Raw genomic sequence first — 13,886 nt, forward strand, 5'->3', positions numbered from 1 at the left:
AGCTCAGATGTTGACCAAAGCTGGTTATTTACATCATGTGACACCATTGCTGAAAAATCTGCACTGGCTGCCAATATGCTACTTGGCCATATTTAAGGTGTTAGTGTATATTTATTTAATTTATAGCCCAGGACAGCAAACAAAAACACCAAAAATATCTTTAAAACATCACAAAACCAAAAAGATCTCTAAAAATAAATATTTAAAACATCTTTTAAAAAATCTAAAAATAATTCCAACACAGATATGTTTTAATTGTATATTGGATGTTTATCTGTTGTGAACCGCCCAGAGAGCTTCGGCTATGGGGCGGGATATAAATTTAATAAATAAATAAATAAATAAATGTCTCTACTTAAAAGGCTTGTTGAAAGAGGAAGGTCTTCAACAGGTGGCAAAAAGACCACACAGATGGCATCTGTCTGATATTTCAGGGAAGTGAATTCCAAAGGGTAGGTGCCACAACACTGAAGGTTCATATAAAGTCCTAAGCAACTTGGAGCCAGCCTACTTGAAGGTCTGCCTTTCTCCATACATCCCTGCATGTTCTTTGAGATCTCCTGGAAAAGGATTGCTATCTCTTTTGACATCCATTTGGCATCCACAAGAATGGGGCATTTAGCATAGCAGCACCCTATCATGGAACTGATGCATATTAGGCAAGTTTATATGCACCGTTTTGAGAATTTTTTTTATTTAGTAGCGTAGAAACTTATGTATAAATAAATACCCATAAATATACCCCCAAATAAATACCTATAAATAAATAAATATTTCTATTAGCATCTGCAAAAATGTGTTACCTTTGTGTCTCCTCTTTTAAATGATTCTAGTATTTGGAAAGAGAGCTAACGATGGCCAGTTTGCCTTTCACTTTTGATGTTGAAAGAAGTATCGATGACTGGGTTTTCATGTGTTTCTTTGTGGGAAATGACTTTCTTCCTCACTTACCCTCTTTAGAGATCAGGTATGGAAAAACAGCATTATATGCAAAATTACTTGATGTGGTGAACCCAAGGATGGTTATACAGTAATTGTTATGTATTGAAGATAACAAATTATAAACATTGACCCAATCCAGATCACGTTTTAGGTGTCTCAAGGGTTGGGGCATGTCCAGTGCAATTTTTCCTATTGTCATAACCTAATCTTGTTTTGAAAGTTCCCTGAACTTCAAAAACAGTTTGCCATGTGGCATAGAGGGGGTTATATTTGAAAAAGACAAGCCTAAAGCCCTCTTTGGTGTACAGCATTTAACTGTGTGGTGATTTTAGGTATTGGCCTTAATAAGATTTTGGTTGTTCCAAATCCAATAAACTACAGCTGGTTACAGTATCAAGATCTGTTGGATCTGAGACATTTTGAAATGCATGACTTCACATACGTAATTACTTTGTGTTGCTTATATTTATTCTGCATACAGTAGGCCCCCACTCATATGGCAGGTTAGGTTCCAGACCCCCGATCTTCCCCTCCTTCGGCGCGATCAGATCCAGCGCAGGAGCATGATCGCGCCAGAAGAGGAGGAGATCAGCTGTAGCGCTCTACAAGCTGATCTTCCCCTCCTCCGGCGCGATCAGCTGGAGTGCAGGAGTATGATTGCCCTGAGCAGGAGAAGATTAGCTGTAGCGCACTACAGCTGATCTTCCCCTCCTCCTGTGCAATCAGATGGGGCATGGGAGTCTGATCATGCCAGAAGAGGAGGAGATCAGCTGTAGCCCCCCCTCCAGCTGATCGCCCCACTGGCGTCGTATTAGCAGAATGGCGAGAAGCGGGGTACCGAGAAGCGGGGCCCTACTGTATTACATCTAGCCGCCTTGAGCCTTTGATTACTGTCTGCCATGGATCTGAGCTCATTTACCCCTAATTTAGTAGCAAACTGCCCTGTAATACATGTGGGTGGTTGTTTGTTTTTGCCTTAAGAGTACAGGCGATCAAAAGCACTTTGTACTAAAATTAAATTTAGAGGTTTTTACAGATCCCTGTCACTTCTAGCTTGCCATAACATAATTATAACAAATGTAATGAAACAGGCTGCTGCCAAATTAAAATCAGCTGTTCAGTTCTTATTTTCTGGTGGGACCTGTGCTACTTGCCCAGGAGAGTAAGGGTGGGATTCTCTGAATCACTGAGGGAAAGAGTTTTAGGGGTTTTCCTACTTGCCAGCAATCTCCGTGATTGGAAGGAATGGTAGGAGGCAGTCAATGAGATCAGCACCCGTTCACAGATTAGTTGTTAAATGCTAGTTCAGACTTTGTGTACAACGTTCTTGGAAAAGACATAAATAGTTTTATTTTTGTTTTGCAGGGAAGGCGCAATTGATCGTTTAGTGAACATATATAAAAACGTTGTGCACAAAACTGGGGTAAGTCATCGCACACACACACACACATTTAATCTCTTTAGGAGGAGGAAAGATAGTTACAGTTCTATTTTACAATTTACAGGGATACCTTACAGAAAATGGCTATGTCAACTTGCAAAGAGTGCAGATGATCATGTTATCTGTTGGAGAAGTTGAAGACAGTATTTTTAAGAAGCGTAAAGATGATGAGGTAAAAGGGTTCTTGTGATATTTCATTTTGCATCTGTGTTTTATAGATAATATTTTAATTGCAATAATGTAAACAGCGAGTGTGATTATTATCTTGATATTTGTTACTCCAGTATACAATAAATTTTAAAAAATAATATTTTAACCAGAGTCCTTAGAGGCTAGTTTGTCTCTGTAAGTTGTCAATGTCTCTCTGTGTTAATTGGTGCTAGTTTAATCCAACTGTTTTATGAGGCAAGTCCATTAAATGTTTTAGGGATAGCACAACAAACAATAACTTCATTAAAACCAACAATAATAACAAAGTGTGTAGATTTTTGAGTTGAACAGAATGCTGCTTCTATTTCAATGTAAGCAAAAGATGCAAAAAGAGAAATAGATGTTGCTGGGCAGAATATTTTAGTAAAGCATGCTAGGACAAAGGACCAATGGCTGCTGTCATACAAACTGCAGACTACAACTTCAGCAACATTTTCCCCATTCCTTGCCCTCTTTTTTTTCTTGCTTGGCATCCGGCTTGAAAAAGTTCTGGTAAATGTAAATAGATGCTAAACATCTTTATGGATATTTTAGTTGAATTCCAGTTTAGTTTAGAATAGCAGCATTCTTCATAGCTGGAAATAGGTAGCTCTGCAAAAAGGGTATGGCAAGTATGAATAATCTGAGCATTTTATTTTCCAAGTATTGGCCAAAAATGTTTTTGAAGTATTATATTTTTTCCATGTAATTTTTATGCCACACAGTTTTTCTAATATCTTCATTCTTGATATTAGGAAAACTTCAAAAGAAGGCAGAAGGAGAAAAGAAAAAGAATGAAGGTAAATAATGCTTCCAGACCTGTTTTCTTCTTCTAGTAGCATCCTGATTATTTATTTATTTATGTAAGCTGCCTTCTGGATCCTTCTGCATTAAAATGTGGGCTGGAAATAAAAGAAATAAAAAATGTTGTAGCTGTTTTTTCTAGGCTAGGTTCCAAAGAACTGCTGCAGTTACCCCATTGCTTGCACTGTCCAGTGGAATTTCTGACTTGTTTTTCTCTGAATTGGAATTCCCAACCTATCCTAACTCACTAACTATTCTTGTAGCTTCTCTTGGATATATGATATAGGATGCTCTTGTTTGAGAAACATTACCATTGCTTCCTTGGGCACATGGAACCAGCCAAACAGTTCTTTGGATCCTAGCTATAGAGCATGAATCCAGACTCCAAAGAACAATTACTTACATGTCCAAGAGTTTGTCTGCCTCCATAGGATCTTTGACTTTTTTTTCTCTGAGCAAATCTTAAATGCTGCTTCTGGAATTTGTTTCAATTTGAAAAGTGTCTTTTCAAGCAGCATGGAGTGTTGCTTGGACACATGAATGCCTGCGCTATAGGTTCCTTAGGTATAGGTTCCTGGCTAATTTTGAGGCATAGAGCATAATCTTATGCATGTTTTTTCAGACGTAAATCCCACTGAGTTAAATAAGGCTTACCACCAAACAAGTGTGCATAGGATTGCAACCTTACAGATTTAATATAAAATAGATAATTCTGTGCCATTTTTACACTCCCTCACTAAACAAGCTCTTTTTGTAGCTTGCCATACAACAGTTGATAAATGTTTTCATCATGTTTTCCCACTGCTGCCGAGGAAGGTGGGTGGGGATCCTCTAAGTGTAGCGTTTATTATAGATTTGCCAGTTGTCTTCCTGCCATCCTGATACTTCCACTTTAACTCCACCACCTTACTTGCATATGCCACTTGGATTAAGGGCAGCTGAAACTTCTCAGAATTTACTAGAAAAATTTATCTTTATGACTTAATGTCATTAATAATTTAACAGGACTAATAACTCAGTGAGAGTGGCTATGTCAGCAAAGTGAGTGCAGATGATGTATCTCTTCATGGAGTGTCTGGATTAAGAGTTTAATTTTCAGTAAAGCAATTTAATAAACTCTTAATACCATGTTAAGCTTATGTTTTTAAAGAAATGCCAGCTGACTTTCTGAAGTCAAGATTTCATTTTGTCCTGTAAAACAAGGATGGCCAACTTATTCTCAGAGCTACTCTATTCTCCAGAGACTGATCTAGGAACTGAGACTACCTGAACCCCCACCAGTGCTTAAGCTCTTTGACACAGTTGGTATTTCCTAGGAGTAATAGATTCATAGATACACCGAATGTGAGCTCAGATCATTAACAGAGCAGAGGAACAAATGTGTCTTTTGAAAGATCCCCTCAAGTGGCAGGCTGTCTCAGGAATCCTTTGCTCTTCCAGAATGTGCATGAAATACATGCATGAAAATTCATTACTTAAATGTCTTCAATTGAAATGAATGTCATTTTTAAAGCATTTAACTTCATTTGGATGGGTGGTGCCCAAGATGTGTTGAGGTTTTTGTCTAGGCATGTTTATCTTGGGTAAACCTCTGAATGCTATTTCTAGGATAGCAAGATTGCAATCTGAAGTACACTTACAATGGAGTAAGTCCCACTGATGTCAATAAAACATTTCTGAGTAAAGATGCTTAGGATTGTACTGTTACCTTCCTGATTAAGTACTGGGGTTGCGCTAAGTACTTCCGCTAGCACAAAGATTTCTATTTGTGCAATGGAACTCCCCCCTTCTCCCTCTGCATGCCCCCTAAATCTGTTCTAGGGGTTCCTCCAACTCTCTGGAGCAGATTTGGGGAGGGTGTAGGGTGCACACAGGGGGAGGGGGAGAAGTCCTGTTGCACTGGTGGTAATCCTTCTGTTGACAAGCCAGGTTAGTAGAATATTGCCCTTGGGAATGCAGCCTGTGACAAATGGCAACAAAGCCAGTAAAATAAGTGGAAGTATTGGATATATCGCTACTTGTTATTATTATTCAGAAGTAAATCCTATTGGGTTCCATAGGACTTATCCTAGGTTTGTGTGATTAGGATTGCAGCCTCAGTTGGGTAATATTTGCATACCAGAACTCCTTTTTTTTTCTTGCTCTGGAAATTGGTGATAAATATTTCTGATGATGTATGTCTGCTCACCTAGAGGGAGCAGCATTCTATGCCTGGTGGACAGTTCACCCCACAACCTTTGGGGAGGGGAAATAGATCAAGTCATCAACCCATTAATAATCCAAGACATGCGGCCTTTGAAATGAGAATGCAAGACAGACAGACCGTAAGTGAATGATCTAAACTTTGTTACAAGCATAGGAAAAAGGCATGAATATGTGAGTTTATAGAAAATTCCATAGAGCATCAAGTATGGCTTCTGTTTTTGGTAACTTTCCACTGTTAATATTCATTATTTCAAAGTGCCAAAAACATCATTTATTTACATTTTCCTCACCATTCTTCCAAGGAGCCCAGAGTGGTGTGGTCCCCTCTTCTTCCCCCATTCCCCCTTTCTAATTTTATGCTTGCTTCCTTGGCTCTGAAGGTTGAACCCAGGATGAGCCCAGAAATTGCCTTTGTCTCCCTATTTTGTGTGTATACACATATTTGTAAATGTTTTTAAAATGCTTTTATTTTAAATTGTATTGCTTTAACATTTTGATGTTTGCCACCCTGGGTTCCTTTGGGAAGAAGGTTGGGATAGAAATTTAATGAATGAATGAACTCTTGAAATGCACCTCCCCCACAAGTTCCATATACAAGGGAATGTGCTTGATGTGGATGGAGCCATGATTGTGCTCATCTTCCAGCATGAATTTCCAGTGTGAACCTGAAGTTAAAGCAATGTATATACGCACTCCAAACATTATGATTTCATTCGATACTAGGGCTGTGCACAGCTCCCCCACCTGCCTGAGATCCAGTCCTGAATAAGTTTGGGGGCAGGGCTAATGTTTAATTAGAGTTTTAAAACCCCTATTAAACATATAACCAGGAGAGGGATGGGGGAAGGATACTTTGTGTCTCCTGTTCCCCCCACTCAACCAAGACGGGTCAATTCTCCAGGGTGCTGTGATGCCTCTCCCCTCCTCAAATCAATGCTTCTGCGGAGGCATTGATGGAGGGGAAACCATCACAGCACCCTGTAGAATCGACGCATCCATTGAACCAGCTGATCATTAGAGAGGGCAATCCTGAGTGGGTGATGCTCCACAAATAGCTTTCCTAAAGGATGCTTGCAGAGCATCATCCGCATCATGCAGAGTTGCCAAGGGATCAATCTGGGGGAGGAGATAGCAAGAAGGAAGGAAGTTGGGCCTACCTTCTCCCAGAAGGTCTTGGCCTTTTCATGAGGTTTTCCTGCTCTGCCTGGCTCTCCTTCTTGCCTGATGCCCCATCCTCTGACAACCACAGATTGCTCTGGGTTATCCAACCCAAACTGTAGTGATCCGTGGCTGTCTGAACCCAACTCGCCTGAGGCCTGAGAACCTTCAGATAGGCCTGATTTGGCTCTGGCCTTCTCTGAATCTGGTGCACAGCTCTGATACACAATATGAACAAAATAGTAGCCCATAAAGTAGTCATTAAATATTTAAAGTTAGGAAAGCAGAAGCTCTAGTGGGATATTTTCCCTGTTCCTTTAAGCACAACTCCCTTTCCCTGCCATATCATGATCTGATTTTGAAAATCCCCAGTGACTTGTTACATGACATGAAAGGCTACTCTTTGAGAAATATTAGCTCAAAGCAACGTTGGGTGCATGAAAGTAGCTTGTACATGATTCTTTTGGATCCCAGCTTGTGTACATAAATAAAATAGATGGTTCTTTTTTGTTTTTCTTTATGGAAAAAAGCATTAATTTTATAAGTGTAATGAGACATGTTTCCTGTCTGCATGGTAACTGCATTCCCAGACTCCTTTAGCTTCTCCTAATACGAGTTGCACCTCTGATGGTTCACCATCCCCAGCAGGAGGAGTTAAGCGAAAAACTGAGGACAGTGACAGTGAACCTGAGCCCGAAGATAATATCAGGTGATGCATTTGGTACTTTGTTAGCAAATTGTCAAAAGGGATGTCGCCTCATTAATACTGTTTACCCTCTGTCTGTAGCTCCTTCTAATGCTTTTCCATGATCTTTTTATCCATCAATAATTAATGTGGAGGGTTGGGATGCTCAGTAAATTCCAGTGAGATGTGCAGGCTATAGCTGTTAAATTTTAAGTGTCTCTATTAGTATGCATGCAGGTTTTCATCCTAAAAGCTGCTACTCCCTGGTGAGACTCGGCACCAGATTGGCTAGAGGTTCAATATTCAGCTTAGCCTCATGGTTCTGCAGCATAAATGAAACTGTTTAGTTCTTAAAGCTGCACAACTTAGCCCTCCACTGTTTTCTCCAAAAAGCACACCGTTGCAATTTATACTCCCAACAAAACTGTGAGGTAGCTTAGGCCGAGAGATGATGAGTTAAGCTCTTTCCCCCACTCCCACACCCAAGCTACATGGCTGAGCAAGGATTGGTACCTAAAACCCAAAAAAGCTTTTCACACATGTCTGTCTCTGTGTGTACACTTATGCACACTGGGGAAAGAGGGATTTCTCTTTCAGCTGAAACTCTTCTATGCCTCACCAGAAGGGTCTCAGTGAACCTCTAGGAAAGAAAGAATGCAAGATGCTATAGTAGGAAGAGGGGACCTGAAAAGTCCCTCTGTACGCACAGAATGCTATTAGAAGCCCCTTGGATCCCAGTCACTGTCCTTATATCCACTCCTGTGTTTGGCTAATAGGAAGGGGACTGAGGAAAAGGATGAGAAAGGGGATTATATTACTCAGAGTTTTCTGGAGTCAACATAGAAGTTTGATTAAAGTTGCTTTTATACCATTTACTCTGGTGTTAAAACAATTTTCAAGTTTGAATTGTACATTATGTGAATTCATATTATGCCAAACATTAACAAAACTTGAATTGTTGTATAGGTTATGGGAAGCTGGCTGGAAACAGCGCTATTACAAGAACAAATTTGATGTTGATGTCTCTGATAAAAACTTTCGCTGTAAAGTTGTACAGTCTTATGTGGAAGGTCTTTGTTGGGTTCTCCAATACTATTATCAGGTACTGACTATCTTTTAAGTTACTTTGAATTTGTTTTTCTCAAAATTGATAATTTATTGTCAATAGTCAGACATTTCAATAAACTTTGTTCACTTGCCTACCAAGGGACTTAATGAGGAACAACACTGGCATAATTAGGGGTGCCACAAAACCCAGGGTGCCTAAAATTTTGAGATTGGTACCTGGGTTGCTAGAGAGGCCAGGATATAGGGTTTTCCAACTATCTGGCTCCTAGAAAATCTCACTGGCTCCAAATTTGCAAAACCGTGTACCCCTTGAGATACTATTAAAGTCTGATAGTATATGTATTATAGCATCCTAAATGAGATAATGATTTTTAGTTAGAAGAAAATATTACTTTTTCTTGAATTATGGTCCAAGGAGGATAGACTGACTTTAAATAAATGTGATTTAAATCAAAATGAGACCAAACTAACTCATTTATTTCAATCAGCTTTTCCATTTTAGAATTTTTATATTTTTTGAATAAGCATGTATACTAACTGCTGTAACAGTCAGAACATATTGGACTGTAATTAAAATATTTTCTGTAACTTAATCTGAAGAGTTGTGGGCAATGAAGAAGGCTGGGAGATGACTGGAGTGCAGATGGTGGAAAACTCACTTGAAAGCTGACCAAACACTTGTTAGGCCACACAATTCTGCCTACCAAATGGCAGTGAAGGCAGCGAAGAATTACTTTGTTGCTAGCATTGCATCCTCAATGTGCTGTCCAGCAGAGTTTTTTCGGGTGGTCCGGAGGCTAACTGTACCAACATTGGTTGATGGTTCTCTTGAAGACTTGGTAGCAAACTGTGAGCAATTTGCACGACACTTTGAGGATAAAATTCCTGAGCTCTGTAGTGCCTTAGACACAGCAGTTTTTGCAAGTCCAGCTGAGCCTTTTATGGGATTGATTTCAGTTTATGTGCCCAGATGATGTGGACAGAACACTTGCAATGAAGTGACCGGCTTCTTGTTTTCTTGACCCCTGTCTATCATGGCTAGTGAAAGCCAGTCAGTGTTTGTGTGTGTGTCTGAGTGAGTCGGTCCAGGGTGTGGTGAACGTGTCTCTACATGATGGAGTGGAATCTGCTGCCCTTAAACCACCAGTAGTGTGTCCACTCCTGAAGAAGCCCACCCTGAACCGTGTGGTTCGTAATAACTACCACCCAGTCACAGATACCCCTTTTTTGGACAAGGTAGTGGAGAGAGTGGTGGTGGAGCAGTTTGCAGAAGTTCCTGGAGGATACAGACAATCTGGATCCATTTCAGTCTGGGCTCAGGTGTGGTTTGGAGACTGAATGAGCCTTGATCACCTTGATGGGTGACCTATATTGAGAGTGGGACAGGGAGAATTCATTTCTTCTGTTTCTTGATCTTTCTGCTGCTTTTGATACCATTGACCATGGTATCCTCCTGGATGGCTCTGTTGGATGAGTATTGGGGGCACTGTTTTACAGTGGCTCAATTCCTGTAAGGCCATTTCCAGAGAATAGCATTGGGGGATTCTGTCTTGGCCCAACGATCTTTATGCTGTGGTGTGCAGCAAGGCACAATCCTGTTGCCAATGCTATTTAACATCATAGAATAGTAGAGTTGGAAGAGGCCTATAAGGCCATCAAGTCCAACCCCCTGTGCAATGCAGGAATCCAAATCAAAAGTATTCCCAACAGATGGCTGTCCAGCTGCCTCTTGAATGCCTCCAGTGTCAGAGAGCCCACCACCTCTCTAGGTAATTGATTCCATTGTCGTATGGCTCTAACAGTTAGGAGGTTTTTCCTGATGTCCAGTCGAAATCTGGCTTCCTGCAGCTTGAGCCCATTATTCTGTGTCCTGCACTCTAGGACGATCGAGAAGAGATCCCAGCCCTCCTCTATGTGACAACCTTTCATGTACTTGAAGAGTGCTATCATATCTCCCCTCAGTCTTTTCTTCTCCAGGCTAAACATGCCCAGTTCTTTCAGTCTCTCCTCATAGGGCTTTCTTTCTGATCATCCTTGTTGCCCTCCTCTGAACCTGTTCCGGTTTGTCTGCATCCTTCTTGAAGTGCAGAGACCAGAACTGGATGCAGTATTCAAGATGAGGTCTAACCAGTGCTGAATAGAGGGGAACTAATGCTTCATGCGATTTGGAAACTATACTTTTGTTAATGCAGCCTAAAATAGCATTTGCCTTTTTTGCAGCCACATCACACTGTTGGCTCATATTCAGCTTGTGTTCAATGACAATTCCAAGATCCTTCTCACATGTCGTATTGCTGAGCCAAGTATCCCCCATCTTATAACTGTGCATTTGGTTTCTTTTTCCTAAGTGTAGAACTTTGCATTTATCCCTGTTGAATTTCATTCTGTTGTTTTCAGCCCAATGCTCCAGCCTATCAAGGTCCCTTTGAATTTTGTTTCTGTCTTCCACGGTATTAGCTATGCCCCCCAATCTTGTATCATCTGCAAATTTGATGAGCATGCTCTGTACCTCCTCATCCGTTAATAAAAATGTTGAAGAGCACGGGGCCCAGGACAGAGCCCTGTGGTACCCCACTTGTTACTTCCGCCCAGTTTGAGAAGGATCCATTGATAAGCACTCTTTGAGTATGATTCTGGAGCCAACTATGGATCCGCCTGATAGTTGTTCCATCCAGCCCACATTTAGCTAGCTTGCTAATCAGAATATCATGGAGCACTTTGTCAAAAGCTTTGCTGAAGTCGAGGTATATTATGTCCACAGCATTCCCACAGTCTACAAGGGAGGATACCTGGTCAAAAAATGAGATAGGATTAGTTTGGCAGGATTTATTCTTCATAAATCCATGTTGGCTCCAAGTAATCACTGCATTGTTTTCAAGGTGCTTACAGACTGACTGCTTTATAAGTTGCTCCAGAGTTTTTCCAGGGATTGATGTTAGGCTGACAGGTCTGTTGTTCCCCGGTTCCTCCTTTTTCCCTTTTTTGAAGATAGGGACAACATTAGCTCTCCTCCAGTCATCCGGCACTTCGCCAGTCCTCCATGATTTCGCAAAGATAATGGACAGCAGTTCTGAGAGTTCTTCAGCCAGTTCCTTCAATACTCTAGGATGCAGTTTATCTGGCCCTGCTGATTTGAACTTGTTCAAAGTGATTAGGTATTCCTTGACATTTGTCTATCAATCTCAAGCTCCAATCCTGCCCCTTCTACCTCATGTTTCCCAGGAGGGTCACAGATCCTTTTTTGGGAGAAGACTGAGCCAAAGTAGGAATTGAGCAATTCTGCCTTTGTCATCTGTTATCATTTTGCCATCCTCATTGAGTAGCTGTGCCACTGTTTCTTTTCTCTGTCTTTTACTATGGACATAACTGAAGAAAGCTTTTTTGTTGCTTTTAGCATCCCTCGCTATAACCTCAGCTCATTCTCAGCTTTAGCCTTCTTGACACCATCCCTGCAATTCCGTGATACCTGTCTGTACTCTTCCTTTGTGGTCTGGCCTTCTTTCCACTTACTGTATGTGTCCTTTTTTGTTTTCAGGTCATCTCTAAGCTTTTTGTGAAGCCACATTGGCTTCTTCTGTTTCCCCCCTTTTTTCCTTGTTAGAAGTTTTCCTTGTTGTTTATAAAGCATGTAACATCTATAGGAAACAATCATTAGGAGTTTTAGGTCAAAGTGTCGTCAGTATGCTGGTGTTACGTACAGAGCTTGGAAAAGTTACTTTTTTGAACTACAACTCCCATCAGCCCAATCCAGTGGTCATGCTGGCTGGGGCTGATGGGAGTTGTAGTTCAAAAAAGTAACTTTTCCAAGCTCTGGTTACGTAGCTCTACTTCTATTTGAGTCAAGAGAGGCTCAATGTCTGGAATGCTGTCTGGATATAGTGGAATGAATGAGAAGTAATAAACTGAGTTTGAACCCTGGGAAGACGGAGACACAGTGGATGGGTAGTTCTAGTGTCCAGGAGATCAGCCATTTGCCGGTTCTAGATGGGGTTACTCTCCCTCTGAAAGAACAGATGCAAAGTGTGGGGGTGCTCTTGGGTCCATCTTTGTCACTTGAGGGTCAGGTAGCCTAAATGGCAGTGCCTTTTACCAGCTACAACTGGTGCACTAACTATGGCCTTTCTTGGACAGGGATAGCCTGGCTGCAGTGATTCATGCATTGGTAACCTCAAGACTTTATTATTGCAGTGCTGTCTATGTGTGTCTACCCTTGCGCCTAGTCCGGAAGCTTCAGCTGGTGCAAAATGCTGCGGCTAGATTGATGGGTCAGATTACCGCCAGCACATATCTCTGCTTAGAAATAAGAGACAAATGTCTGTCTGGTAGTCTGTGTACATATCTAAGAATGCTAATTAAGCATGGGCACTTTATTAAAAAAACAAAATAATTTAATCTTAATTTTAAAAATCTTCTTACAAATGTATCCATGCTGGGGCCAAGTCTGTTGTGAAACTACAGTTGTATTTGAAAGGCCACTTAGTATTAAAATATTTGTGAGAAAACATGGGCTTGGATAAAAGCTATTGAATTCCCCCTCCATTACGTGAGCATAAAACACACCAAGCATGTGCAGAGGAAGGAGTTATATTTTCTTCCAGTGGCTGCCCCTTGTGCCTCATGGAGTGTAGCTCTGAACTTTGGATGGTGTTGTTGCTGAAAAGCTCTGAGGTTGGAACAGAACTCTGTGTCCAGTTTGGGTCCACATGTTTGAATTCATGGTTATATTCATGACTGATGACTCAGTGAGTGGTAACCAAAAAAAGATACCAAAATCTATGGGTTCTCCTGCACACCCAACACACAGAGAGAATACTTAAAAAGTATTTTTGCTTGCTCATTAAGTGGATGATACTGATTACACTGATAAAACTGTTGTGATGAGTTCTGGAAAATGATTTTCTTAACAGAAATCAGATCTTGAACAAAACATAGACCACAAAAGAGATTCAGATAGTGGTCAAGCCAAGGAAAGACCAGATTGATAGTCATCCAGAAAGATTGAAAAATAAGTCTGGTATAAAAAAATCCACATTATTAGGCAGGAGCTTGAAAAGAACAAAGTATGCAAATATTATTAAATTAATTGACAGATCCAGGGGAGCCACTGTACTTCCAGAAAAAAAGCCTAACGACAAAGTGGTCAAAGTGGTCTTCATTTCTCAAGAAATTAGTGAAATCACATGGAATTCACCAATTCAGTCTAAAAAAAAATCAGTATAATATGCTAATAGGTTGTACTTGCTAGAACCAGAAATTTCCTGTCAAGGGATGGGGATGCTCTGTTGAAGGATCTCACAGAGCAAATGTTAGATACAGCACTAAAGAAAGTACACGAGGAAGCACTTACGATCAATGCTATAGCATGAGCAGCATCTGTGTACTCAAGGGCAGCAC

The 13,886-nt window shown here is 40.7% G+C and overlaps 1 protein-coding gene across 2 annotated transcripts in view; it reads left to right on the forward strand.

Annotated features, from left to right (window-relative positions):
- The window catches only part of XRN2 (5'-3' exoribonuclease 2), a 100,434-nt gene that overhangs the window by 33,824 nt on the left and 52,724 nt on the right, over positions 1-13,886 (forward strand). For both annotated transcript variants that reach the window (XM_061587991.1, XM_061587992.1), the window contains exons 11-17: positions 834-967; positions 2,308-2,365; positions 2,448-2,555; positions 3,328-3,372; positions 5,569-5,700; positions 7,330-7,448; positions 8,391-8,526. In XM_061587991.1, coding sequence (XP_061443975.1) covers positions 834-967; positions 2,308-2,365; positions 2,448-2,555; positions 3,328-3,372; positions 5,569-5,700; positions 7,330-7,448; positions 8,391-8,526 — 732 coding nt within the window. The remainder of the gene's footprint in view (positions 1-833; positions 968-2,307; positions 2,366-2,447; positions 2,556-3,327; positions 3,373-5,568; positions 5,701-7,329; positions 7,449-8,390; positions 8,527-13,886) is intronic.

The sequence above is a fragment of the Rhineura floridana genome, chromosome 1 (assembly GCF_030035675.1).
Source record: "Rhineura floridana isolate rRhiFlo1 chromosome 1, rRhiFlo1.hap2, whole genome shotgun sequence".
Lineage (NCBI taxonomy): Eukaryota > Metazoa > Chordata > Lepidosauria > Squamata > Rhineuridae > Rhineura > Rhineura floridana.